The sequence below is a fragment of the Mustela lutreola genome, chromosome 15 (genome assembly GCF_030435805.1).
Source record: "Mustela lutreola isolate mMusLut2 chromosome 15, mMusLut2.pri, whole genome shotgun sequence".
Lineage (NCBI taxonomy): Eukaryota > Metazoa > Chordata > Mammalia > Carnivora > Mustelidae > Mustela > Mustela lutreola.
Window position 1 is genome coordinate 17,277,309 of NC_081304.1, and position 27,853 is coordinate 17,305,161.

The 27,853-nt window shown below is 53.9% G+C and overlaps 1 protein-coding gene across 3 annotated transcripts; it reads left to right on the forward strand.

The window, feature by feature from the left end:
• The first annotated feature begins 2,994 nt into the window (after positions 1–2,994).
• Positions 2,995–27,044, forward strand: WNT9B (Wnt family member 9B). 3 transcript variants are annotated; one of them, XR_009348055.1, is made up of 5 exons: positions 2,995–3,148; positions 20,149–20,405; positions 21,808–22,073; positions 22,912–24,603; positions 26,787–27,044. XR_009348055.1 is itself a non-coding variant. In XM_059149093.1 (4 exons), exons 1-4 carry the CDS (start codon positions 3,069–3,071, stop codon positions 23,383–23,385), a joined length of 1,077 nt encoding a protein of 358 aa, XP_059005076.1. In that variant the 5' UTR covers positions 2,995–3,068; the 3' UTR covers positions 23,386–27,044. The 3 variants fall into 3 exon arrangements, 1 of the variants encoding a protein (XP_059005076.1); XR_009348054.1 differs by having other exon boundaries at positions 22,912–23,727; positions 24,415–27,044; XM_059149093.1 differs by having other exon boundaries at positions 22,912–27,044.
• Positions 27,045–27,853: the final 809 nt, after the last annotated feature.

Genomic DNA, 27,853 nt, shown 5'->3' on the forward strand with positions numbered 1-27,853 from the left:
TGTGTGTGATGGAGCTTGTGTCTGAGCTTGGAAGGGGATGCTGTGAGCACACATTTTGTCAGTGTGACCTTTTCTCTGCAGCCCCGCATGGAGATCACAGATGGGTTGCAAGCTGGCAACAAGACGTATTTTCTGAGCACCGACTACGTGCTGGGTCCTGTGCCTGCCCCTGGACATATGGAGAGAAGTCAGGCTCACAGGGTATGGGAGTGGCGAACCGCCTATGGCACAAGGCTCTGAGTCCTGCGGGCCCCCCTCATGTCCTTCCTTGGGGATTCCACAGCCCTGCAACTGTGGAGGTGGTGTGCTCTCACCACTGCCTCCCACTCCAGGCAGGAGCCCTGAGGCTCCACAAGGATGAATTATGCAAGCCAGTGTGCATCAGGATGTGCCCGGGCAGTCCCCAGCCCACCACAGCCAGCCGTGAGGCACCACTAGTGTGACAGTGCCGCTGGGCCTGAACACCACTTCTGTGTCCACTATTTCCAGCTGGGTCACCCTCACCAACTACTGGGTCACCCTCACCAACTACTTAACCTCACTGATCCTCCAGTTCCCTCATCCGCAGTGGGGATCATGATGGCCCTGATCTCTCAGTGGGAGGTTTCAGCGAGACCACGTGCCACGCTGGCACACGCGCGCGCACACACACACACACACACACGTGTGCGCACGATACATGGGAGCTGCTGCTGGATTTGTGATGAGAAGCAGGAGCTGCCACCTGGGCAATTTTTGAAGCCCTGGCATCAGAGAAGGGGGGCAAGGCAGAAGCAGAACTCTGATGACTTTGTGGGCCAGTCAGGAGCCACCCCAGAGACCCACACAGTTCTAACACCAGGAGGAATAAATAAGTCAGGGGTGGCATCCATGCCATTGGCTAGTGAGGAGTCAAGAACACCCATTTGGGTAGTTTCTGTGTGTATCCCACTATCTAGCCATTGACCTCTCCCTCCCATCTTGGTGTTTTTCCTCCAAGCCCTGCGTCACAGCCTTAACCGACAGGTGTCCGCATGCAACTTTTATGAGAGGTTGAGAATGTGTCACTTTGGGAGCATATGCTCCCCCCTAGTCCTCCCCCCCCACCTCCTCCAGGCACATGTTCACCTGTGCATACGGTATATGATGGCCTGTGCCATGGGCATGAGGACAGGAGGGCCCACTGGGTCTCCTTGATCTTCACCTGCCCACACTCTGGTGTCTATTGGGTGTGGCTGGGGACCCTTCCTCTTCCCTGACTCACACTGGTTGAGCTTGCCCCACCCCCGTCCTTAAGCCTCACGAGCCTGGTTCAAGGTCTTAAAAGTGGAACGCTGGCATCAGTTCCGACTGGCTTCCAGAACTGATTAAGCAAATCTCTTCCTGACTCAGGAGATTGGGGATGATGCCACATTGTCGTCTTGACATCAGCCATGGTGGGAATATTTACAGCACGGCAACTGAGAAATGATACAAATCAGATACCCATCCATGTCCTGAAAGCATGTAAAACACAAGCAAACCCCTGGTCCTGCCCGCTGTTGTAACACCCTGCTAGCCCTTACTAGGCATTTGGTGTCACTCTTCTCTGCACAAAAATCCTGTGAGATAGTCATCAGCATCCCCGTTTCATATTCAGGGTTCACGAGGTACATGATTTGATGCTGGGTCCCAGCTTGCCACCCTGGTCTGTGCACCTCAGTAACCAGGACCATGAGAACTGACAGGGCTGGCCGAGTTGTTAAAGATCATTGATCATCTCGTCACCCAACTCTGCAGAGAAACTGAGCTCAGAGAGACTCACTGTGGCAGGGGCTTCCTCTGGTAATCCTGCCTAAGGTGGAAGCTGCCATCTCCCCACAAACCTCCCAGACCCACCACCCTCACATTGGTGCCCACCGCAAAGCCAAGGTCACTATCACCTGATGTTCTACAAGCATGGCTGAGATTTTGGAAACTTTACATGCAGATCTTGACATTCAGTGCAAGTTCTATTTTGTTTTGCTTGATTTGACCCAGTGCTCAAGACTCTCAAAAACATTTAAAATCTTGCTTGGGTCATTTGTAGTATGTCTCTCTCATAGACGGGTGTCATTGACTGCCTTGATCACTGCACTGTCGCTGCAGGAACTGGGGTTAAACTTTTAAAAAGGACAAGCAAGTCAGAGCTTTGTGGCCCACTACTGGAGAGCCCCATCTTGTCTGACAGAGGTCTGGCATCCACACACTTCGGAAAGCAGGTTCCTCCCTGGCCCTCCCATTCCCACCCCGGCTCCTCCTGCCGCCCTCCCCCCCCCCCCCCAGAATCTTGATTTGTGTTCAGGGAACATCAGCAGAACTTTTTCAGGACGCCCATTGAGGTTCGCGCTGTGCACCTTGCCCTCGACAGTCTCGGGTTTAGAAAGAGGGATCTTCCCCCCTCCTCTGCTCTAAGAGATACCCCTCCAAGGATTCCTTTTGTTGGACAGCAGAGTCCCCCAGCCATTCATTAGACGTGGAACTCCGGTCCCGGGAGTAAGCGGCTCTGCGTTAGGACCTGGCCCTGCCCTCAGAGTCCCAGGACTGGGCAGAGGGCCCCACACCCGCCGCGCAGGAGAGCGGACACGAAGCGGTCTCTCCGCAGACTCCAGGGGACTCCCTCTTTCTGAGCCCTCCACCTGCGTACCTAGGGGGAGAGAATCTTGCGCGTCCCTCTACCCCGCCGGGAGATGCAGAGACTCCCTGGTCTCCTCCTCGGACCCCTCTTCCCGCCTCTCCAGGCCTGGGGACCTTCACGTTCGGCCGGCGCGCCCCGGGCGGGCGCCGCCTCAGGTGAGGTCTCACCTGGGGCTGGTGGGAAGCTCAAACGGGAGGCGGGGCGGGGCGGGGGCGGGCCCTAGGCGGAGGCTCCACCCGCGACGGGGCGGGGCGAGACCGGCAGGGCCAATGGGGCGGGGGGCTCACCGCCCGCGGAGGTGCCGCCAGCGGCGCTCCCTCCCCCACCCCCGCTCCGCCCCGCCCGGCTTTAAAGCCCCACGGGCTGCTGGTGGCGGCGCTTCGAGCGCTGAGCGGCTCGAGGAGATGCGACAGGGCGCCGCGCCGCCGGCACCATGCGCCCCCCGCCCGCGCTGGCCCTGGCCTCGCTCTGCCTGCTGGCGCTGCCCGCCGCCGCCGCCGCTGCCTACTTCGGGTCAGTGCCCGCCGCGCCCCCGGCCCGCGTCCCCGGCCAGCCTGCCTCCCCTCCTCCGGCTAGAACAGGGACAACTTTTCCCCTCCGCTGGCCCCGGCCGCGACGGGACCTCGAACTCAGACCTTAGGCCCCGGCGGGCCCCAGTCCCGGCTCGCTGTCAGAGTTCGCGTCTCGAGCTCCGTCTCTGACTTCCCCAGCTCCGGCACCGATCGCCCCGTCTGGTGTCCCACTCTCGGTCCTCTTCGCCACCGCCCTTCCCACCCCGCCCTACCCGAGACCTAATCCCGCCCACTCCGCCGGGCTTCGGACCCCGGCGCGAGCTCCCGGACACTGGGCACGTTTCGGACCCTGGCCCCATCCGCGCGGCGCGCCCAGTCCCTGCTGGTCCAGGCGTCCCTCCCGCGCTCCGATGCCCTCTCAGGATCCTCACTCCGTGCCCTGTCTGCTCATAACCTGGTCTCCGTCCAGCCGCAGCCCTCGCCCGGGCTCTCTCTCCACCCCCTGCCCTCCCCCTGCGGAACGGAGACCCTGTGGGCTGGGTGGCTGGGCGGGGTGGGTTGTTGCCCCGGCTGGGGGCGGGGATCGCGTTGATGCCGGGGGAATGCGGACCTGCGGGCGGGTGGGGGGTGTGAACTGGAGATGCGGAAGGGAATCTTCCGCTAGGGAAGCCTAGCCAAGTCTCAGACTTGGCGTCGGGTGAATTATGGGGTGAATGACCAAGAGTGAGAAGGGAGGAGGGGTACATGATTGGAAAAGGAGGCTCAGAGTTGGGGAGACACTAGGAGGGGAGAGCGGGAGGAGCAGGGAGTGAACGCAGTGCACTGAGTTACAGGGCACTTGTCCCTCCTTCTCTGACCTTCCTCCTCTGACTTAGGGACCTGGGTGGGAGGTGGGGTCGTGGGTGCGAAGGCACTCACATGACCTCCACCTAACGCTTGCTCCAAATAAGTACAGGCTGTTACTTTCATCTTGTCATTTTGTGTGTGTGTGTGTGTGTGTGTGTGTGTGATCTTCACTGAGGTTCACAGTCTGACTAAAGCAAAGGCAAGAAAACACATCAAGCCAGTGACCTGCCAGAGACTGTTCTTAAGGACCTGCCAGGGAGGGGAGTAAGGATCTGAGAAGTCCCCGCACAGGCAGAACTAAGGGCTGTGGGCTAATTTCCGGGTCATGACCCTGGTTGAAAACGTGTCTTGGCTGTGAGCAGTGGCCTCTCCTGATATATAAGGGGGTGGGGTGGGGGTGGTGTAGGCAGGTCAGCCCAGACCCTAGCTCTGAGCTCAGCTTGCTGGTGACAGGGGAAGAGCAGCCTCTGGACTTCAGTGACCTTTTTGTACAAAGACAGAGCTGAACTTGATAGAACCGAGCCTCTATTTCCACCTGGAGAGCAATGCGCAAACGTGTTTGCTTGACAATGATTTCAGGCTTGGAGGCACTGCTGCTGTCTCAGCAGGCAGGATACAATGGCTAGGGCACAGACTTCGGGTACAATGCCCAACCCAGCTACTTGCTAGCCCTTGCTCTTGGCCAAGTCACTTAACCTCTCTGTGTCTCAATTTCTCATCTGTAAAATGAGGATGGTAGTGCCAATTTCATATAGACGTTATATGGGTTAGTGCCTGGAAACCACTTAGTATAGCATCTAGCACATAGTGAATGCTCAGCTAATGCCAGTTATTATTATCAGTGAGGAGATGAGGTATAGTAGCTTGGTATCCCAGCCCTGACAGGGGTGTCTGAGCTGGATGGAGAGAAAAGAGAACAAATGCACCTGCATCCTTTTGGACATCAGCTCGTTTCCATAATTCTTTGTTTAGGTTTTGGGGTTGGGGATGGGGTCAAGGCCAGATGGAGTGAGAAGAGAGGGGCTCCAGAAGGCCTGGACCATCCCGGCTGGTGTGGTTGGAAGGGAAAGGAATTTGTGGCAGCGCACAGGGGTAGAATTTGAGGCTTGTGAGCCGGGGCGTGGGTGAGGACACAAATACTTGGAGAATAAGTTAAACTGGGGCCTTGGGCTCTTATGTATTTAGACTCAGAGAATGGACAGGATTCAGCCTGAGTTCTCATTGAGAAAGCGCTAATGGGACTCAGGTAGGCCAGATTCTCCAGCTTCTCATTAGAATTTGCCCTCTGGAAGGAATTTGGTATCAATCATCCACACTATAGTGAGAATGGGAGGAAATGTGTTTCTCCTTTCTCTGGGTCATTTGCACTTCAAGTATCATTTCCAGTTATAAGATGGAATGTTTGGGCATTTGATAAAAGAAAGCTCAAATACCAGGAGAGGAGGCGAGACCAATATTCTGGGGGTCTTTGGAATCACAGAATCATAGACCTAAGAGTCGGACATGCCCTGAAACATTTCTGGCCCACCCCCCTGTTTCAAGTGGGTTGTGTGTGATTATTCCTATTTTTCAAATGAAGCAGCCATCATCCCCAAACCGCAGTAAGCCAGCAACCCAGAGCTGAATTCTGGTGTTGCTGATAATGACCTAATTCAGAATTGCTGTTTACAAATCATACAGCCCCTCTCTCCTGATCCCCAGAGTCATTCTTGGGGTTTATAGGATGGGGTAAATAGTTCCCCAAAGTAAACCAAGGATCAGAGACGTTCAGAGATTTACCCTATGCCACACAGCAAATCAGTGGGAGAGGCAGGACAGAAACCAGATTCTGTCCCCAGTCTGGGCTCTCTGCCTTCCAGGGAATAGTCAGCAGAGCGAATGCTGTGTGATCATCCAGGGCAGAAGCAGTTACAAGGAGCTACAGAGGGTAAAGCGGGGGGAGGGGGGCAAGGGAGAGGGTGGCCCCCTCCCCTGCTTGGTTACTTGTATAGGTCACTTGCCTCCAAGGTCTATAGCACCTGGAGGTCCTAAGTTTCCCTAATTCTAATAGGCTGATCCTGGCCTGAAAATCTCAGATTGCTCAACAACTCGTGTTCTGGCTTGGATGCTTGGGAGGCCTGGTGTGGTGTTTTATAAATGAACATGCACTGTATTATGTGACAAGTAGAGCCCATGACAGCCCTTGTCCCCCGATCCAGTCTTTAAGTCATCCCGATGGGTTGATAACTCCCAAATCCTTCCTGTGGATACAGCTTTGTAAATCCTGATAGACTTTGGGGATGCTTTTAAAACGTGTGACCTCTGCACTGGTTAGGTTCCTTTCCTCTCTACAGAGGGTAAGGAAAAGTTTATGAAAGCACAGTCTTTAGATCAGAATTTAAATCCTGGCCTTTTGTCTTGCTAGCTATGTGGCTTCAGGCAAAGGTCTTAACCTTGCTGAGCTTTTGATGATGGTAACACCTATCTTAAAGGCTGATGTGAGGCTTCACTGAAATGATGGATGAAAAGCGGCCTGACTGGGTGCCTGTAGGGGCTCACTTTTGGTGGTTGCTGGGGCTCTGACCATCTTCTTGGCACATGGAGGTGGCATCATCATGAAGAAAGCAAAACTCAACCTGCTGTGTTTTCTCTGATCAACATTACATGCGGTAAAATGCATGCATTCCAAGTGCACAGTTTGGGTTTTAACAAATGCATAGCTTTGTGTAAACACCATCATAATTACTGCATGGAACACTTCCATCAGCCCAAAGGATCCCTGTGCTCCTTTGCAGTCAGCCCTCCCCAACCAGCCTTGGATCATCACTTCTCTGCCTTCTGTCCTTATACATCAGTTTGGCCCATTGTAGAAGTTCGCATTAATGGAATCATCTGGTACATGGCCTTTTGTGTCTTAATTGTTTTGCTCAAAATAATGTTGTTGTCTTTTTAGACTTTTTAATTTTTTTAATTTTTTATTTTATTTTTTAAATTTATTTGACAGAGATGACAAGTAGGCAGAGAAACAGAGAGAGAGAGAGAGACCGAGAGAGAGAGGAGGAAGCAGGCTCCCCATAGAGCAGAAAGCCTGATGTGGGGCTTGAATTTAGGATCCTGGGATTATGACCTGGGCCAAAGGCAGAGGCTTTAACCCACTGAGCCACCCAGGCACCCCTCAAAATAATGTTTTTAAGATTCATCCACATTGTGACATACATTAGTATGTTCTTTAGTATGTTTAGTATTAGTATGTCCTATTAGTATGACATTCCTTTTTACTGCTGAGTAGTATTCCACTGTATGCACATACCATAATGTGTTTCTTCATTTACCAGTTGATAGACATCTGGATTGTTTCCAGTTTGGAGCTATACCTTTTTTTTTTCTTTTAAGATTGTTTATTTATTTGAGAGAGGACACGGAGAGAGAGGGAACACAAACAGAGGGAGTGGGAGAGGGAGAATCAGGCTCCCCACTGAGCAGGGAATCTGATGCAGGACTTGATCCCAGGACCCTGAGATCATGACCTGAGCCAAAGGCAGATGCTTAATGACTGAGCCACCCAGGCGCCCCTGGAGCTATTCCAAATAAAGCTTCATATAAGCATTTGTGTACATGTACATAGTGGACTTATGTTTTTATTTCTCTTGGATAAATACCTAGGACCTGACTCTTGGAATGCCTACGTTTAATTTCATAAGAAACAGTCAAATAATATTCCAAAGTGATTGTACCATTTTAGGCAATGATGTCTGAGAGTTCCAATTACTCCGTACTCTTGTCAATGACTGGCGGTCATAATTTTCAGCCGTTTTAATGGATATGTACTGATATCTCATTGTGGTCTTAATTTGCATTTTCACACTAATGAATGGCATATTGAACACTTTTTAAAAAGATTTATTTATTTATTTGAGAGAGAGAGAGAAAGAGAGAGCATGATCAGGAGGGGCAGAGAGAGAATCTCAAGCAGATGGTGTGCTGAGTGCAGAGCCTGATGTGGGGTTCTATCCATTTCATGATCCTGAGATCAGGACCTGAGCCCAAACCAGGACTTTTAACTGACTTTTTACCACACAGGCACTCCATGTGTTGAACATTTTTGCACCTGCATGTTAGTCATCTGAATATATTTTTTTCATCAGGTTCTTCTTCTTTTGTTGAGTTGTAAGTGTTCTTTGTATATTTTGGATCCAGGTCCTTTGTCAGAAAGTATTGGCAATATTTCATCCGTACCTTTGGCTTGCCTTTTAATTTTCTTTTCTTTAAATTAATTGTCTATTTATTTGACAGAGGGAGACATAGCAAGAGAGGAAACACAAGCAGGGGGAGTAGGAGAGGGAGAAGCAGGCTTCCCACCGAGCAGAGAGCCTGATATGGGGCTCCATCCCAGGACCCTGGGATCATGACCCGAGCCGAAGGCAGACACTTGAAAACTGGGCCACCCAGGCACCCTTTGCCTTTTAATTTTCTTATTGGAATCTTATGAAGAACAGAAGTTTTTAATTTTGATGAAGTACAGTTTACAACTTCTTGTATGGTTTATTCTTTTTTGTGTCCTACCCAAGAAATCTCGGTCTACTCAGAGGCTGTAAAGATTTCCTCTTATGTTTTCTTCCAGAAACTTTATAGTTTTAGCTTTTGCGCTTAGGTCTACTTGTTCCTTTTGAGTTAATTTATGTGAATTGTCTAAGGTCAGGGTCAAAGTTTATTGTTTTCCATGTGGACATCCACTTGTTCCAGCACCATTTGCTGAAAAGATGGTCCTTTCTCTGTTGCCATTTTTGTTGCAAATTAAATGAATCAACATTTGAGATTCTATTTCTGGACTCTTTATTCTGTTCCATTTACCTATATGTTTATCCTTATACCAATACCATATAGTCTGGATTATAGTAGCTATAGTAGACTTGAAACCAAGAACTCTAAGTACCCCCCTTTTTTTCTTTCAAAATTGTTTTGGGGCCCCCCAGGTGGCTCAGTTGGTTAATCGTGTGACTCTTGATTTCAGCTGAGCCACGATCTCAGGGTCCTGGGATAGAGCCCTGCACTGGACTCCATGCTCAGCAGGAAGTCTGCTTCAGGACTCTCTTTCCCCCTCTTTCTCTGCCTCTGCCCCCCCCCCCCATCTTCCTCTCTAAGATAAATACATAAGTAAATAAATCTTTTTAAAGGTTATTTTGGCTAGTCTAGGTCCTTTATATTTCCACATAAATTTTAGAATCAGCTTATCAATATCTATAGGAAAGTCTGCTGGGGTTTTGTTTGGGACTGCCTTGAATCTGTAAGTCAGTTTATTAGAAGCTTGACATTCCAACAATATTGAATCTACTTTATAAAGAGGCATATTTTCTTTATTTAGGGCTTTTAAAATTTCTTTCAGCAATGCTTTGTAATTTTCAGCGTATAAGCTGTACACATATTGAAAAACATTCCTAAGTGTTTTTTGTATTTGGATGGTATTGATTTGACTTAAATACACTTTTTTAAAGAAATTGATTGGGTCCCAACAAAAACAGCGTTGGAGGGAGGAAGGGGTAAAAGAAATTTTACTGCTTTGGGGTGGTGGATTGAAAGCCAAACATCACTGATAAGAATCATTGTGTTTGGGGAAGGAATTTAGGCCGGCTTGTCCCTGGCTGAGCTGTAACCCCCACCCCTGAGGAGGAGTTGGGCTCTGGAGTTGGGCTCAGGGTCAAATCAGCCTCCTCATGGAGAGTGATGGATTTTCGAAGGCTGAGGAGAGCAGGCAAGCTGGGGGACTCCGGGGCTGGAATCCTGTAAGCCAGAGAGGTCCAGGTGCCTTTAGGATTATGTGCTCAGGTAGAAGTTGGGCTCAGGAGGAGGTGGGCCAGGTGCTCTGAGGGTGACCCCACCCTAGCATCACCGTAAGCAGGGAAGAGGTGGCCTGAGGCCCTGCTACAGTGTAAGGAGCACTGGACTTGGAGTCACATAGCTTGAGCTCAGATCTTCCATCCAACCATTTATTAATGTGACTCAAGGCAAGTCAGTTAACTATTCTTTTTTTTTTTCTTAAGATTTTATTTATTTATTTGAGAGAGAGAGCACGAGCAGGGGGGGCAACAGAGGGAGAAGGAGAAGCAGACTCCTCGCTGAACAGGGAGCCCACTGTGGGACTTGATCCCAGGACCCTGGGATCATGACCTGAGCCGAAGGCAGCCACTGAACCAACTGAGCCACCAGGCGCCCCAAGTCGGTTAACTGCTCCAACCTCAATTTTCTCATCTATTAAAATGGGCTAATCCTTAACCTGTAGGGTTGTTATAGTTAAATAAGTGCATATAAACTGCTGAAATGCTATCCATGTATTAAGAGTTCAAGAAATCTAATGATCTGGCCTTAGAGCCTCCCAGGTTAGGAGCATCTTCAATGTCCCATAAATTTTTTTCTCTCTTCATTTTTGCCCCCGTCACTGTATAATTCAAATCCTTTCCATGCTCAGCATTTTATGTGCATGATCTCATTAATCCATGGTGACATCCCAGGCGGTAGGTGCTGGTAGAATTTTCTTTATACAGGTGAATAGGGAAAAAGCTCAGAGAGGCCAAGTGCCTTGCCCAAAGTCACCCAGCGGGTCTTGGCAACACTGAAGTTTGAATTCTGGCCTGTCAGCATCCAGAGCCAACCTTGTCATCATTCCCGCCTCCTGCTGCCTCTGTGCCCCACCCCTGGGGGCAGCTCTGACCTTTGAGCCCTCCCATCTGTCACCCGCATCCTTCCCCTGGCATATGACCTATCCTCTCTTGCACTGCTGGTCTTAAACACTTGCTTTGCTACCTATTCTTTTCAGGTGCTGATGTCTTTGATTCATGCATAGCTCCCTTTAGGCAAGGGTCTTGGGGCCCTGTTGTTGGCTGAGCCCCCTACAGTCAGTAACACTGCTTCGTGGTCCACAGTGAATGTCGAGGTGGGCAGCCTCTCTCCCTCTCATGGGCCCTTCCTCTCCCCCAGCATCTCCCTCTGCCCCACCGTATTTGCTCTTCCATCTCCTGCTTGCTCTTGCTTCTCGAGCACACACTGCTTTGTTATGACCTGGCCGCTTGTCAGGATAGGAAGCAGAAACAAAGCAGAGAGCAGAGACTTGCCTCTGTTGGATTCTAGAAGTCAGCCACAACTGGCCTTCTGTGGGAATCCTGGTGGCAGCCAGGATGAATTGGGGGGTAGGACAGCTGCCTCAAGCCCCCTCACTGGAGAGATGAGGACCGAAGGGGAAGGGTGGAGAGTCTCAAAGAGCAAGAATAGGTTTAAACCACCATGTTCAGAGTCCTGGAATTTTTTTCTTTTTTTTTTTTAATAAGCACTACACCCAACGTGGGGCTTGAACTCACTACCTGGAGATCAAGAGTCACATTCTTTACCCACTGAGCCAGCCAGGCACCCCCCAGAATCCTGGAAATTCTAAAGAGACTGGTTTTAGGGCAAGAGCAGAGCTTTCTTGATAGTTACATTCGCTTTACTGCCAGGTCATGTCAGAATTCAAGAATTTGTGAATTTTAGAAGGGTAATATAATGTGTATACCATGTGTAAGGCAGCACCCCATAATCAGACACTTTATTATTTTTGCAGGAAAATATCTAAATGTGGGGATAAACGGTCAGACCATAAACTGTTCACATCTGGGTTCAGGTCAGGACTTGCTGCGGTAGGAATTCACCATAACTGCATAAAAATCTTTAGTGGTTGCGCTTCCTAGAGCTGGAATTGTGAAGGAAGGTCTGTGAACCTGGGGTAAATTTTCAGCACTGTCACCACTAGAAGTTGTGCAAGCTGAGGTTTAAAGAAAGACTTTTGGGCCAAGTTCTTGTCGGGTCCTCACTGGGTAGCAAAGGGAGGCTTCAGTTGCCTGGCACTGCTTGTCCCAAGGAACTGAGGTCGGGAGGGAACAGACCTGGCTCTCCCAGTCCCCACAGGGGCTGAACCTGCGGCCGGAGGTGTCAGGGTCTGACTGAGAGCCCGGATCAGGCCCTGGGGAGAGCGCGGGCCAGTGGTCAGGGTCTGAGGGCCCGGGAGGGCGTGGCCTCAGGCCGACCCCTCCAGAGCCACGCCCCCCAGAGCCTGCAGGGCCGAACTGGCGAAGGTTGGGGGTGTTCGGGTCGGTCCCTGTGGCCCCTGCAGGTTGGGAGTGAGAGAGCAGGGAGGCGGGGTGTGGAAATGGGCCTGGGGTGGGGGCGCCAGCAGGTGTCTGAGGAGTACGTGCTTGGGGTGGAGAATCTGAGCTAGGGACAGCAGACTTCAGGGTAAGAGAAACCAGGACCTCTGCCAGGGGCTTACAGGCTACTTGGAGAGTCTGTGCAGCTCTGAGGAGGAAGAAAAGAGTGTCAACCACACAGAACTAAGGATGTTATATCTGAAAAAATGAGAGAATGCAAAGAAAAAGGAAAAAAAAAACCAAAAAACCAAAACGACGGCCCGAGGGGATGGATCCTCTGCTACAGCCGCACCTGGCTCTGAGTGCAGGACATTCCAAGGTGGAAAGATGTCCTGGTCCTGCTGCGGTGTTGGTGGTAGTGGGGTGTGTGTGTGTGCTGCTATATTCCCAAAGAAGAAGCCCCTTAGAGCTTCTTCTCTGAGGGCCATCCTGACCACTCAGGTGTTCCCTAGGCTCATTCAGGACGTGGCTCCTTCACCAGGTTGGGAAGCTCTTGCTGTCCTTGGAGCTGAGAGGCGAGGTGTGGCGGTGTGGACCACCCCTGGGCCCTAGAGGAGGACAAATAGAACAGACAGCTTGGGATATCTCTGCCCAGAGAAGCCACCAACAGTGAACTAACCTCATCACACAAGGATCACACACAGGGCATTCCCCAGGGGCCTGGTTCTTCCAGGGCCCCCAGCTTAGCCTGAGCCTGCCTGCCCCCCGGTGGGGAAGAGGCTGACCACTCCAGAGCCTGCCCAGCTGGCTAGTTGGTCAACGTACTACATACAGTTCAATAACTTGGTCGAAGTTACCCAGCCTAGGAGCCAGGGTTTCAAGGTTGGGGCACAACCAGATGGGAGTGTTGGCCACCACAAGAAGAGACATTCTTAGTGACTACTTGCCTTTTCCTGCAGTCCCCATCCTGTATCCCTTAAACTACTCTTCCCCTGGGTCAGGGCTGGGCTTGTGAAGCTGGGGAAGCTTGTCTTAAGGCTTCTAGCCACTCTTTTCTCTACCCACCCCATCCTTGCTCTAAGCTTCCCCTTCCTCTTCAGTTTCTTCATGATCCTAGATCCTCTCCTATGATCTTCCTTCTATCTAGCCAAGTAGGTTCTCAGGCGCTAATATTGTATCAGACTCTCACACTTTAGTATGAAGAAGCAGGTCACTTCTTTAAGCTTTATTTCTAATTTTTAGCCAAAAAGAAGCTGAGTTTTAGACCAGGAAAAAGCAGTCTTTTAAACAAAGCATACTTCTCTCCCTTTAGCTGCCCAGGAGCCCAGAGGAGTCCTGACGAGATTGCCTTCCTTTCATACCTATCCATCTTGTGTTCTTTCATCCTGGACCTTTGCTGTGGTGGTGCTGATTTTACTTCCCTAAAGTGCTGCAGTGAAACTGAAAGCAGAACCCACCACGCATGACAGAAACAATGAGGAATCCCATCTCTGTCCCGCCACTAACTCAGCGGGTCACCTTAGGCAATCAATACTACATGAACTCCCAGGGCACCAAACAGGTCAAAGCAGAGACCTGCACCCTTGGCAAACCCCTTGCCCTCCCGCTTGCCCCCAGAAACCTCTGGAATACCTCTCAGGAGCTATCAGGGCAAAAACCTCTGGCCTGGGTGATCTTAAAGGTCTTCTTCAGCCTTAAAATATAATGATTCAAGTGGTGTGCATTGGGACCCAGCCAGGGAGCTGGGGGAGATGTTCCTAATCTCAGGCCTCTAGAGATGAGGGAGCCCCCTGCACACGGGGACCCTCAGTGGCCACTGCGCCACCCGATCCATGCGTGCTGGGGATGAAGGCTTCCCCTCTCGGGCTTCTGCCTGAGCTTGAGTGGAGAGGGAATGAGCCAGGAAGGAGGAGGGGGAAACATTTCCTCTGCAGATGTTGCACCAGCCAAGCTCAAAATACCGAGACTGTTGAGATGCAAAGCGTGCTTGCTGAGCCGGCTGCTTGCTGCCCACTTAGCTGTGAGCACACGTCTGCTGAGATGCCATCCTCAGCGGCTGCAGACAGGAAGTGGAGCTGTTCTGGGAGAGAACAGCCCAGCTGTTCTGGGCTCTTTTCTCTGGGAGCCAGGGCAGTGCTGGGGCGGGGCATGAGGCTCTGGGGATGGGCTCTAGGGGGGAGGTCGTGCCCAGATTCGGTCCTCAAGGTAGGTTCATGGAGTTCTGAACTTAAGAGCTGAGGACGAAAAGGGAGGTAGAGCCAGGAGGGGCTGAGGGGGACCCGTGACAGGGAGGTAGTGAGTGATCTTTTGTGTCTTTCAGTCTTCCGTGGGTAGACCTGGCCTGAAGCTGACCCTCATTAAAGTTGTTGATATTTATATTTAAGTGAAGGGGTGAGTGAAGGGGGCTGGAGCTTGGAGGAGTGGGGGAGGCGGGTGCCTGGATGGGTGGCTTAGTCGGTTAAGCACCTGCCTTCAGTTCAGGTCGTGATCCCAGAGTCCTGGGATCGAGCCCCACGTCAGGTTCCCTGTTTTGGAAAGCCTGCTTCTCCCCTCCTCTCCCTCTGCCCTTGGCCCTGCTCATTCTCTCCATCTCTCAAATAAAGAAATAAATAAATCATCTTTAAAAAAAAAAAAAAAAAGGAGTAGAGGTAGAATATGACAACTGGCGGGCGACTCAGCCAGGATGCTCATTAAGGACGTGGTCTTGGAGGAGGCATGAGGTTGACACGGAATCCAGGAGAGGAGAAAGGAGTCTGAAGGATGGAGGGAACGTGCGCTCCTCACCAGGGTATGCTGGGGGCTTCTCGGCATGACAGAAAGTGGGGAGAGAAGCTTGGAGTCGGTGTTGAGGGTACCCCCTCTCTGCAGAGGAGCCAAATGCTCTCTCTTCCAGGGCCAGGCACGGCCCTCCGCAACTCTCCCTGCTGGGAAGAGATGGGTGGTGGAGAGCCCTGGGAGGGGGTGGGCTGGGTGGATGTGTAGGGGGATTTAGTGAGGGCTGTGAGGTGCACCGAGATGTTTGAGATGAAAGCACAAAGGAGCACTTACCATGCAAATGGCCGTGCAGCGGAAGCCTCTTATCGGGAGCATCTAATGGGATTTTTCCAGGTCCAAGGCCAGTGCTCCAGGCAGGGCAAGGCTTTCCTGGTTCCCAGGCAGCTGCCCACAGTTGGCATGGTCCCTGGTGCCAGGCACAGCTCCTGGCCCCTCCAGCTAAGGGTCTAGACAGGCTGGCATTACCTGGTGCCCTGGGAACCGCCAGGCTTGTCCTACACCACCCACCCACTCACTCACCCACATCCTGGTGGTGACCTCTTCTGGAACCATCAGACCTTCTCAAGCAGAAACAAGAGGGAGTGGGGTGGGGGGGGAGAACAGCGCCTGAGGCGCCCCCAAGTGATGGGAAATGCACTACACCTGCCTAGTCTCCCCCACCCCCACCACAACCTACTCTGACCAGCCAGAAGTGCTCTGGGGACCTTCCTCCTACCTCCTTCCCACCCCTCAGGACTCTTACTACAGGTAGGATGAGGCTGGCCATCCTAGGCCAGCCTAGACCAAGGTCAGGTTCTCACCTCAGCCTCTCTTCTGCTTCTTGGGGCCTTGGGAGAATCTGGAGTACTGCTGAGTCCAACCAAGTTCCTTCTAGACCAAAAACTGAGGGGCAGGAGTGTGTCCTCGAGGCCAACATAGCACCTGGCACAGAGTGAGTGCTGGGGAAGGACACGTCTCTGGAGCTTACTATGTGTCAGGCACTCTTCTAAGCCCCATGCAAGTGCTGACTCATTTAATCCTCCAGATAGTCCTGCGAGATAGGTGCTGTGGTGACCTGCATTTTATAGGTGAGGCACAGAGAAGTGCTTTGTCCAAGGTGCCCGAGGTGCTTTGGCTAGTAAGAGGTGGAGGCGGGATTTGAACCCGGGCAGTCTGATCCCATCATGCTCTCCCGCTAGCCAGTGTGTATTTGTTAGATGGAATGAGTTCAGCAAAAGAGTTGACATTCCCAACGTCACCAGTGAGTGAGGACAGACCTGGGACCAGACTACCCAGGCCAGAACAACTTTGGGGGTCTGAGACCCTGGGGTCCCCTACTCCAGCAGGTGGTGGGTGATTAGTGCAAGGTGAGCTCCATTTTCTCTCTGGGGCTTGGTGATGACTGGGGTCCTGTTGAAGGTAAACCAAAGCAGCCTCCTGGGACACCTGCTCCAAATCCTGGGAGAACCTTCTTTTCCTTCCTTCGGGGTCATCCCAGGTGGGGCAACGTCAGCCCAAACTGTGGATGGGCAGGAAGATCCTGGAACAGGCAGAGGAGATCTGGGGGGGGGGGCAGGGGGTGTATGTGAGGTGAAGTCCTGAGGGCCCTGACTTTTCCCACCCTGGGAGGAGACAAGGTGGCCCAGGGAACAGCCGGGGCTGGAGTCAAAGCCAGAGACGTCTTGCTGTGTAGGGGTGAGGACTAATGGTCTTGTTATTAAACTAAGGCCTTGGTCTGAGGGTGCAGAGAGCAGAGGATCACAGGCTGGAGGCAAAGAAGGGAGGAGAATGGAGCTGATCACATGCGATTGTTGCTTTTGTCAAGGAAAAGAGGGCCTGGAAGTCAGTTTGGGGAAGCCCCGCCGGAAGCAGGAAAGGGGGAGACGTGCTGGGCCGAAGCAAATAGAGCCTACGGGGGGGGGGGTGGCATGAACCCAGATGGCCCAGGAGCCCTTGAGTCAGGCAGAACCCTGGAGGAACTCATCCCACAGCCCAGAAGAGCAACTAGAAACTTTCACAGTGTTCCTTCCCTGCTCCTGAGCTCAGAACCCTGGCTACTTGTTTGGTGGAGAGCGTCTGACCTGACCACAGGACTGTGTCTTTACGAAAACTCCAAATTTTGTCTGGATTTGTACGACTGACAAAGCTCACTTGATCTTTTCCAGGTGTACATCTTACCCCCACGGGGCCCAACTGACATGTAGGCAATTACGATTTTGCAGAGAGGCTGGGGGGTGCGGTGGGGTTCTCAGGCCTGGAGTGCCAGGGAATGTGGGTTTTTCAAGGAGAGGAGATCAGGCCCACGGACCCTAAAATGGATGGGAACCCGCGATGGCTAGAATTCTTCTGAGGTCCGGGAAGAAGGCTTCCCTGGCAGATACTACGGGAGGGGTCTGTTAGCTGACTGACATTATTTGAGGGAATAAGGGGTTTTCTAAATTTGATGTCATGGCACTATTTCCTCAAAGGAAATAGGAAATCAATAGGAAATCAAGAAAAAGGAAATTGGGTCCTGGAAGATCCCCCAGCTGTCTTCGCAGGCCTTGAGGGGATTCCTCAGGCTGTCCCAGGGGAGTCTTCTCTGAGAGCAGCCCTGGGCAGACCAGGGCCCAGTGTGGCCCGAGGCCTCTATGCGGTTGGCTGCCTTTCCTGACCATTAATCGCTACTAAGTGTCATTACTGCTAATAAAATTAACCGACTTTATACTGGACTTTTTCTGGGGCCATCAATCACAGGGTCTATTACACAAAATTAAAAAAAAATAGGGGCGAATGGTTGGGAGAGAGGGTATTTGTTGAGCCTGGCTCCCAGGTTCAGGATGGGGCGTGCTGGTCCTTCACCGCTGTCCAGAGGTCATAATCTGTGAGAGCACCCTTGGTTAGACAACCACTTCAAGCCTTAACACTGTACTAGAGACAGGAGTATAGAGGGCAAGAATACAGCTGCCCACAAGAAGACTCTGTGGTTGGGGCTGAAAAGCTCCCCAAATTCTCCCTTCTTCTCTCACCTCTGCTTCTCTCCATGTGTTTGGTTCATTGTTTCACTCTCTCTCTGGACTAGGTTCTTCTTTTTATCTCCTGAGTGACAAGCCCAATCACCCAAAGAAAGAAAAAAAGGAAGAAAGAAAGAAAGAAAAAAACCAACTGTATGCGCAACTGAATTCAAATTCCAAATTCCCAGAGAAAGAACTGATTGGCCCAGCTCGAGTCATGTGATCCTCATTGGTCCAATCACAAGGTTGGAACAGCAGGTCACATGGTTCCAAATGGTCAGCCACAGGGTAACCAGGCAGACAGGAACAACCAGTGGGCAGCCAACTCAGCAGGTACCTGCAATTTAAAGGTCTTAGTAATAAGGACTCAAAACCTGACAGAGATGATCTAAATTATATAACAGAAAGTATAAGATGTAGCTCTAATGATATAATAATCATAGCTATTATTCTTGGGATGGCCTCTGAGACAGACCTGGAAGGATATGCAACCCCATTGGTCCCAACTCCCATCACTCCCTGCCCGTTCTCTCAACTGTCCACCAGCTGCTATGAGGGAGGTCCCAATTTCTGAAACGCAGGACGGGCGTGAGCAGAGTTTTCCCTCACACCAGCACCTGCTGTGGGGAGGGGAACATTTGCGGGATTCATTGGCTCCCATTCCCTTTGCGCCCTTCCTACTGGAAGCCAGGCAGGGTGGGGCCTCCTCTGCGAGAGCTGACATCTGGACCTGCCTGCCAAGGGTCAGGCTCTAAGGGTTTCCTGCCAGGCTGCAGGGAGGGGCTTGGGTGTAGACCTGGTGGACCGGAAATTTACCCATTTGCCCCCAGATTAATGATTAACAGGTCCTGGCCCTCACCCTGTCTAGCAGGGGAGCCTAGGGCCAGGCTGGGCCAGGAGGAGCCTGATAGCATCTGTCTCTGCTCAGAGGTTTCGGAGATAGGCTCCACACTGGGTTGGCTGCATCTGATGGATTTAGAATCTACTGGCATTTTCTGGGGGCACCTGGGGCCTGGCCAGAACCCATACTCTCCCTGGGGCAGTGTGGCATCCAGCCAGATGTCCAGGCTGGGTCAGGTGGCTCCAAACAGGAGAGCCGTGTCCTCGGCTCCAGGGGGAGTGATCCTCTCCTGGAACAGCGGATATTCTACCCATTGCTGAGCGCCAGCAGGGGACAGGACAGAGGGCTGCTGGGGAGAGGGAAGGTGAACTCTAATAGTAGTTCCTCCCTTGCTGCTCATCTGTGTTATGGCTCAGGCCAGTACCTGCCTCTCCATAAAACCTTATTTCCTTATCTGGACAAAGGGACGATCTACCCAGATTAAAGAATAAAGCATCTTGCGAGAGGAAAGAATTTTGACATACTCCAGCCAGCGGAAAGGTGGAACCAATGTGTCCCAGGCACCATGTTTGGTACTTTTGCTGGGAGGTATAATCCTCCCAGCAGCCCCAGGAGAGGGAAGGGATCCCGGAGGAGAAAAACCAAGGCTTCAAGGTGACAGGGCTAGGAAGTGGCAGCCTGACTTCAGAATCCACAGACTTCAGATATAGTAGAACAGGAAGTCTGGAGGGGATGACATGATGGAAATTCACCCACCCATCTGTCAGTTCATCCGTCCTTCCTTTCTTCTTTCCTTCCATCCAGGTACTCCCTACGCATCTCTTTGTAACAGGCACTGAGTGGTCAGAAGGTTGACGATCTAGCTGGGAATTGTGGAAACAGGTTGGGCGGGCACAGGATTACCTGGGGAGCCGTATTATATAACCTGAGGGAGAGAAGAGGTATCAGGGAAACTGCGGAGTGTTTGCCCCGCATCTCCCTATGTCTGCCTGCCCCCTCCAAGAAACGTGGCTCTCCCCTCCAGGCGGCAGCCAATACTCTATGCAGTATTTCCCAAATGTCCCTAACTGGGGACATTGCACAAGGTACATGGTGAATACAGATCCCAAGGCTGCCCTCCAGACCAACAGGATCGGGATTGCCGAATGTGGATCGTGGGCATCTATATTTTTAATAAGCACCTAGATGAGTTTTATGATTGGGCACGTTTGGGAAATGGAATGACTAAGAAGAACAGAATCGTTGGCATCTGGAAAACTTGGGCACGAGATCTTATTGATCTTATTCCAAGCACTTGGGTTTCCTACTCTAAAGATGGGCTCATAAGTGCATGGGGCTGGCCCACCACCCAGCAGGGAACAAATGAAGCCCCCTGAGAGAGCCTGCTTCCCCTTTGCTTGTCCCCTGTCCTCCCTACTGCCTTCTGCCATCAGAACCCCCAAGGGTCACTGTCTCTCTCTCTCTCACTGCCCCCTAGCCTGACTGGGCGGGAGGTCCTGACGCCCTTCCCAGGGCTGGGCACCGCCGAGGCCCCCGCACAGGGTGGGGCCCACCTGAAGCAGTGCGACCTGCTGAAGCTGTCCCGGCGGCAGAAGCAGCTCTGCAGGAGGGAGCCCGGCCTGGCCGAGACCCTGCAGGACGCTGCCCACCTCAGCCTGCTTGAGTGCCAGTTCCAGTTCCGACACGAGCGCTGGAACTGCAGCCTGGAGGGGAGGACGGGCCTGCTCAAGAGAGGTAGGAGGAAGGGCTGGGGCGGGGATGGGGGGAGACGACTGTGGGGGGAGGACTGCTGGGGAGGAGGATGGCTGGGGAGGAGGCCCCTTCCTGCCCCCCACCCCCGGCCACGCTGCCCTCGTGAACCTAGCATAGTCCCCAGGAGAAGACTCGGGAGTTAACGAGGCTTTGCCTTTTCCCTCGGTTTGGGACGAGTAGGGGAGCAAGGGGGACCCGGGAGCATAGGAGGCACAGCCTATTCCTGGACTGAGGAGGAGTCCACAGATGAGACGGGTGGTCCCCCCAGTTCCCTGCACGCACGCGCACACTCACACACACGCGAACACGGGGCAAGAACGTGTAAGGATGGAGGGCGGGTAACAGTGGACCAAATAACCTGAGACGGGCCAAATCCATGTGTTCCTTCATTCACCCGTGACTTTGTTCATCGCATCCATCGGTCCATCGGTCCATCGGTCCCTCCTCTCCTTCCATTCACACCCCACCTTCTTCCCTGCTCCCTGCGTCCCTCAACACTTCATTCACTAAGCATCTGGTGAGGCTCGCAGCAAGCCGGCAGCCACTGGGCTGGATGCTGGAAGCACAGAGCTGAACCCACCCCACTGGCCTCGAGAGCATATAGCCCCAGGGGTGGTCTGTGACTCTTTCGCCAAGCAGCAGGGGCTGTTTAGAAAAAGGCAGTATGGTCTATAGGAGGAGCCAGGCCCCTCCTATAGGCCAGCTGCTCTCCACGGCTTGGGAGGGCCCGGGATGGAGCTGATGCTACTTTCCCACCACAGTTACCGGCACCCAGGGACCCTGGAGTGCAGGCAGAGGGCGGTTGGGTTTGGGCTATGCCCCTGCAAGAGTATGGGAGTAGCAATGTTCCTGGCAGGGGGTGGGGTGATCAGTCCTGAACAAGTCAGGCAGGAGACCGCAAGTCACTTCTCAGTGGGTCTGCTGCTCAAGCAGGTAGCAGAGAGTGACATTTAAGCGGCATCCTGATGCCCACAACACTTAGGGGATCAGGGACCTCAGAAATGGGTTGGTCCAGTCTGCCCACACCTTGACTTGGAGTCAAGGTCAATGGTTTGGCCTCAGCTCTGCCCCTCACCAGGTGCCCAAGTCACCTCTCTTTGCATCTTCATGTCCTCCTCTAGAGGAAATAAGTGCTGTCTGCTGCCCTGGGAATCAGTCATATACTCCACAGTGAATCGGAACGTTCTATGGAAAGGGCAGCCTGTAGCTGGAGCCTAAGGGACAGGCGACAGGAGGCTGCCCCGAGCCATGTCCTCAGGTCCACACGGCCCTCCTCAGGCTCATCACGGCACCCCCACCATCCTCTTCTGCCCTCAGAGGGCAAAGGGCAGCCTCTGAGCCCACTCTCCTTCTCCCTCCGGGACCTCTCGGGTGCCTGGCCCAGGTTTCAAGGAGACGGCCTTCCTGTACGCGGTGTCCTCGGCCGCCCTCACCCACACCCTGGCCCGGGCCTGCAGCGCCGGCCGTATGGAGCGCTGCACCTGTGACGATTCCCCGGGCCTGGAGAGCCGGCAGGCCTGGCAGTGGGGTGTGTGCGGTGACAACCTCAAGTACAGCACCAAGTTCCTGAGCAACTTCCTGGGGCCCAAGAGAGGAAGCAAAGACCTGCGGGCCCGGGCGGATGCTCACAACACCCACGTGGGCATCAAGGTGAGCACGTTGCCTGGAGCCAGAGCCCTGCCCCTGCCCCTGCCCCTGCCCCCGCCCGGGTGCCCGTGCAGCCGGCCAGGTCTGCAGCAGGCCCCTCAGCGCACACGCAGCTGTCCCCGCGGGAGCCCCATTCCTTCCACCAGCATGCCCTTGCCGGGTGCCAGGAAGGAGGGAAGGGTCCTGGGCACCATTGTGGGCTAAGCAGGAGATGGGAGCCAGGCTTGGGACTGGGCCCTGATGAGGCCCAAACAGGTTTGGAGAAGGGTCTCCATTCCCAGGACAGGCCTTCCTGGATGTGCTAGAAGCCAATGTAGTTTGAAAACTTTGATCTGGTGCAACACCCCCATGTCCTCCATCCTACAGATGGAAAGACGGAGGAGGCCCAGAGAAGGGAAGGGGCTTAGCAGAGGCACACAGCAGTGGGAGACCAGAGGGTAAAAAGTTTCTGAGTCTATTGAGGTCAGAGGCTGAGAGAGGCCCGGCTTCCAGTTCTTGAGGACACTGACTTCTGTGTCCTCACTGCTAACTCTGTGTAGGTATGCTGCGTTCGGTTGTGCAAGCTGTGTACGCCACAAGGACTCTGGGACAAGGGAAGGAGCGGGGGCTGAGATCTGGCCCATACTGCTCTCCCCAAGGCACAGTGGCCCAGCAGAAGGGAGGCCTTGAGCTAGTTTGCACAAAGGTGGCACGTGGGTTAGCTCGGGTCCTATTTACCCCCTTCCGCTGTCTCTTGCCCATCCTGCTGCCACATCCCTGCCGGGGTCTACACTCTGGGGGAGGGCTGGCGCCGTGGACTCTGGGCCCCTGGCCACACCCGCAACTCTGTCTCTCCTGGCAGGCCGTGAAGAGTGGCCTCAGGACCACGTGTAAGTGCCACGGCGTGTCAGGCTCCTGTGCCGTGCGTACCTGCTGGAAGCAGCTCTCCCCCTTCCGCGAGACGGGCCAGGCACTCAAGCTGCGTTATGACTCTGCCGTCAAGGTGTCCAGTGCCACCAACGAGGCCTTGGGCCGCCTGCAGCTGTGGGCCCCCGCCCGGCCAGGCAGCCCCACCAAGGGCCTGGCCCCACGGCCTGGGGACCTGGTCTACATGGAAGACTCACCTAGTTTCTGCCGGCCCAGCAAGTACTCGCCAGGCACGGCGGGCCGGGTGTGTTCGCGGGAGGCCAGCTGCAGCAGCCTGTGCTGCGGGCGGGGCTACGACACCCAGAGCCGCCTGGTGGCCTTCTCCTGCCACTGCCAGGTGCAGTGGTGTTGCTACGTGGAGTGCCAGCAGTGCGTGCGGGAGGAGCTGATATACACCTGCAAGCACTAGGCCTGCTGCCCGGGGTGTCCGGGGGTGCTGCCAGGACCCCACTGGGCGCTCGGCCACTGTGAGCAAACCCCCAGGCAGGGACACAGGGCAGGCAGGCACTCCCTGAGGCACGTGCCCTTGCGCACGCCTCCTCTCTCTGCCGGGCTCAGCCACCTTTCCCTCCCTGACACTCCAAGGAGAGAGGCTCTGGGGGGAGGGAGGACGCCAGCACGGAAGGCCCCAGCCTTTTAGAGCAGGAGCGCTGAGTCGGAAAGGAGGTGTGGGGTGAAAGAAGGGAGACCAAGAAGAGGCCAGGGCAGAGGTTTTTTAGCGGGGTGACATCCTGCTCTCTCCATGCCTCCGGTGAGTGGCCTAGAGCCAAGCAAGAGGTTGGGAGGCGAGCTTCTGGGCCAGCGGGGCACGGGGAGGCAGTGTCCGCTGGAGCCTGGCCGGGATGGGTCCTCCTGGCCTTGCTCAGGTCACAGTGAGCCCTGGGGGCCATGCAGCTCTACCCCTGGGGGGCTTTGCCATGTTAGAGGCTGGGGGGAGAGGCAGGGAGGGAGGGGCTGTTTGTTCGCAGAAAGCCAGATACATGCCCCAGGGCCCCGTGTCCTTGACTTGGCTTTTAAAATGCTCACTGAGGTCTCATTCTTGCCTGGAGAGCTGAGTTGTCCTCACCCACCCAGCCTTGCTCGGTAAGAGCCCTAGTGGATGCGAGGCTGATGGGGTCACACAGTCCCTGGGTGGGTGCAGCTAGCGCACCGAGGCTGGACAGAGGGACAGTGACCCCTCCCCTGTGTTCCGGCTGGGGAAACTTTAGTCCCAGCCCAGGAGAGGGTGACAGCCTTTGGTCTGAGGCAGAGACACAGGGAGTTCAGTCTCTCAGCCTCCCCTTAAGCCCGGTTTGGTCCACTGCCTATGGCCACGGTCCACCCATGCCGTGAGGCCCCAACACAGCTGACATCCGTGACCCAGAAGAGTTCTGACTCTGCTTAACATTGCCACTCTGCTAGCTACTCATCTAATTAAGCTTTTGCCCTGGAGTTACAGGCGCGGGAACGTCTTGGCTAAGCCTGGTTCCTTGGGGGCCCCCTTCACTCACGGATGGCCCCCATTCTGGCTCTTACCTGAGGAATAGAAGCGACTTTGCTAATTTCCTCTGATCCTGTGGACATTTCCAGTGCTACCCACCAAGGTCCTGTGTGGGAGGAGGAGACAGTAACTGGTACATACACCCAGGTACGCATGCACGAGTGTGCGGGAGTGTGTGGGAACACACGCGCACAAACACACACGCGTGCGCGTGCACACACACAGGCCCCTTGGACCTGCCAGGCTGGAGGGTTCCCGTTTAGCAGCACACACTCTCTGGTTCAGAACCAGGACCTTGCCGGGGTCACTCCGCTGGAAGCTGAGTGCTTCCCCAGAGCAGGGCCCAGGGCCAGCTGGGAGGAAGTGACCTCCTTCGGGAAGCCCTTGACCGCTTTGCCGGCCCTGCCACGCCCTCTGTCAGCTTCCTTTCTCCCTGAACCCGGAGTTGCTGACCCTCCGCTGAACAGAAACTTCAGAATCAGCCCAAGGCTCAGAAATCACCAGTGGGAGCCCAGGAAGAAGGTCCGGGCTCTCTGGGACCTCCCGGGCTGAGAAGCTTCCCTGGCTTTGGGGGGTCAGGGCAGCCCGTGGGACACTGGAAAGATCTCTGGCTGCAGAGATTCTGAGGAGAAGCCAAACTTACCAGAGAGCCCCCTCACTGGACTGACCTCGTTGGCCCAGGCAGCCGGCCCACCTCTTGTCAAGAAGAGCAAAAAGGAGAGCGGGCTGGTTTTCTAGGTTCTTCCACTCTCTCACTACTGTGTGGAGACTGTTTCTTGGGCAGCCCAATCCATCTTGTTCCTCTGAGACCCCAGCTCTCGGCATAAGGCCCCAGAGGGCTCCCAGACAAGAAGAAGGGGCCTGATCCACCAACCGACCATCCGCACCCCAAGCCCCCTGCTGGCTGGGGCTGCAGGAGGATAAAGGCAGACTCGGAGGGACCAAGGACGAAGCTGGCCGCCAAGCTAGGCCACTAGCACGGGTGTGGGCTCTGAGGGCCCCTCGGCCTGTGGGGGACGCCCCCCATCTAGCCCTCTGTCTCTTCTAGCCTTTTTTTCTCCATCCCTTTCTCTTCTGGGCGCCCCCAAGGTCCACCTCAGCCTTGCGGGGGCCCCTCATTCTACAGCTTTAAGGGAAATGCTCACAGGGTATTTTTTTTTTTTTTTTTTTTTTTTTTGTCTACCTCACATATGTAGTTTTTAGGGCAAAAGAGAATAATTTATATAGCTAAGATATATGAGAAAATATTTATGTATAATATTTATATAATTTCTATATTTCATGGGCAGCACCTGTGGGGGCTGTGTGTGCTGTCAGAAGCCTTCTGTCTGGGGAGACACCGCTCAACCGGACAGGGGCCCCCTCTGAGCTGTTCCCCAGGAGGTTGGGGTGTCTAGGAGTTTCTTGCAATCAGCCTGTCTTGGTGCCGGTCAGAACGCATCCCCTCTGTGCAGGAGGCCTGGTGGGCTCAGTCTGGATCTTCCTTGTGGAGGTTTTGTAAATTCTCTGTTCTTCTGGGTCCCAGGCCCCTCTTCTGCTCCAGTGACACTGTCCTGCTCAGAATAACGATGACACTTTGCATTTGTAAAGCACTTCTGATTTTCAGAAACATTGTTGTCCTTTTAATCCTGCTTGATTTCCCCTGTAATCCCTGAATTGTTTGGAGCGGGGAGAGTGGGCTCATACCGTACAGGGTTTAGAACTGGAGGGCTGTGCCCAACATCACACTGAGGACATCCGTTCAACAAGTATTTACTAAAACTCTGCGTGGGTTAGGCACTGTGGGAGCTGACTTGCCTAGGAGCCCCAAAGCCTGGAGACACGTTGAGCCCAAGAGCCCAGGGAAGTAGCTGCTTCTTCAGTTGTGTGTAACCTTGGCCTTTCGGATCTGGACACACATCAGCATCTCTCCAAGCGGAGGCAAGGACCCTAGGGGCTGCTCGAGAGAATTAGGCCACATCATAGAGCCCCTCCTGGGCCAGAGATGGGTTTTGTTTGCTCACGTTTGTGGTTTTCTCTTAAAAATGAATTGTTTTCCATTGGGTTTGGGGCTTGCCTTGTGAAATCAGTCGTGCTGGCCAACGGGATCTGCATTCTTACCTGGTCACAGTCAGCGACAGGGAGGGAGCCCTAGGAGAGAAGCCGCATGGGGGGGTGGTTTCCCAGTTTGCCCAGTACCCCCCACCTCATGGATGTTCCTGCCTGGCTCCTGTGGGCACATGGTCTCCCTCCCCCTGTCCAGATCAGCCCCGTGTCCCTGTGTCCTTCATCACCTGGCAGGCCCACAGGCAGACCCATGCCAGCCCCAAAGATCATTTCTTGTTTTCCAGAGTTTCCTCTCTCAACAACCATGAACTTCACGTGCTTTTAGTCTCAGCACATTTTGGAATTCCAGTGGGAGCTCTTGTATACTGAGCACACGTGACGTCCATCCGCTCAATCAGCAATCACATGGGGGAGGCCTGAATGAGCTCCAGGCACCTCTCTGGGCACTGGGGTGTAGCAGCGAGCGAAACCAAGTCCCCGCCTCATGGGGCTGACACTCTACGGGGGGAGAAAGACAATAAACTCCACGTCAGATATCTGTACCCACTTTGTCTTGATTTATTGCAATAACGCTGCGTATTGGACACAACCAGTAAAGGCTCCCAAAGGCCACTAAGAAGCAGGGATGTCAGATCTGCTGGCCTTCAAAGCGTGGCTTGGTCCCCCTCTGGTCTGCCACCCTCCCTTTTATGGATTCTGGATAAACTGAGGCCTGGAGGAAGGAAGTGGCCGGCCAAGGTTATGTGCTAAGTCAGACCAGGCTAGAGGTTGGGTCCCCTCCCAGACTTGATCAGTGTTTCTAGCATCTTCACCCCAAGCCCAGCAACGCAGGTTGGGGTTGGGGGGGCAAGATAATGCAAAGCAGGAGCCTTAGGGCCCAGGAGGGGAAATGAGAGGCCCAACTGAGCAATGGTTTGGGCCCTTTTACGAGGGAGCCCCTGAGTTCCTTTCTCTGGCCATACTGCCTTCCCAGTATGCTTCAGGAAGGGCATGGCCTTCACCACCACTGTGTTTGGCGGCCTGACGGGGGACAGGCCCCTTATTGAGCAGAGGGCCACAGAGAGGGCTTGGCAGCTGCCTTCCCCGTCTCCCCACCCCCCACCACTCTTCAGCCCTGCTGTGATCCACATCAGGTCCCTGGAGAGGGAGCCAGATGGTGGTCCAGCCCAACCGTGAAGGCACCCATGCCTCTACGTGCATGCCCGTCCTAACGTGTCCCTCGGGGCCCGGGGCTGGCTGGTTCCAATTGGTGACGGAAGTGTCCACACAGCAGGTTCCAGTGTTCCAAGAGACTTCTTTTTACCCGTTTTCTCACCTGAGCTTCCCAAGGCAGGCACCTTTCTTCCCTTTT

Bases quoted from the DNA above. Each gene is read 5' to 3' on its own strand.
- WNT9B (XM_059149093.1), top strand. From the start codon at position 3,069: ATGCGCCCCCCGCCCGCGCTGGCCCTGGCCTCGCTCTGCCTGCTGGCG. The intron at 3,149-20,148 runs GTCAGTGCCCGC...ACTGCCCCCTAG, and splicing joins GCCGCCGCTGCCTACTTCGG to CCTGACTGGGCGGGAGGTCC. The intron at 20,406-21,807 runs GTAGGAGGAAGG...TGCCTGGCCCAG, and splicing joins GACGGGCCTGCTCAAGAGAG to GTTTCAAGGAGACGGCCTTC.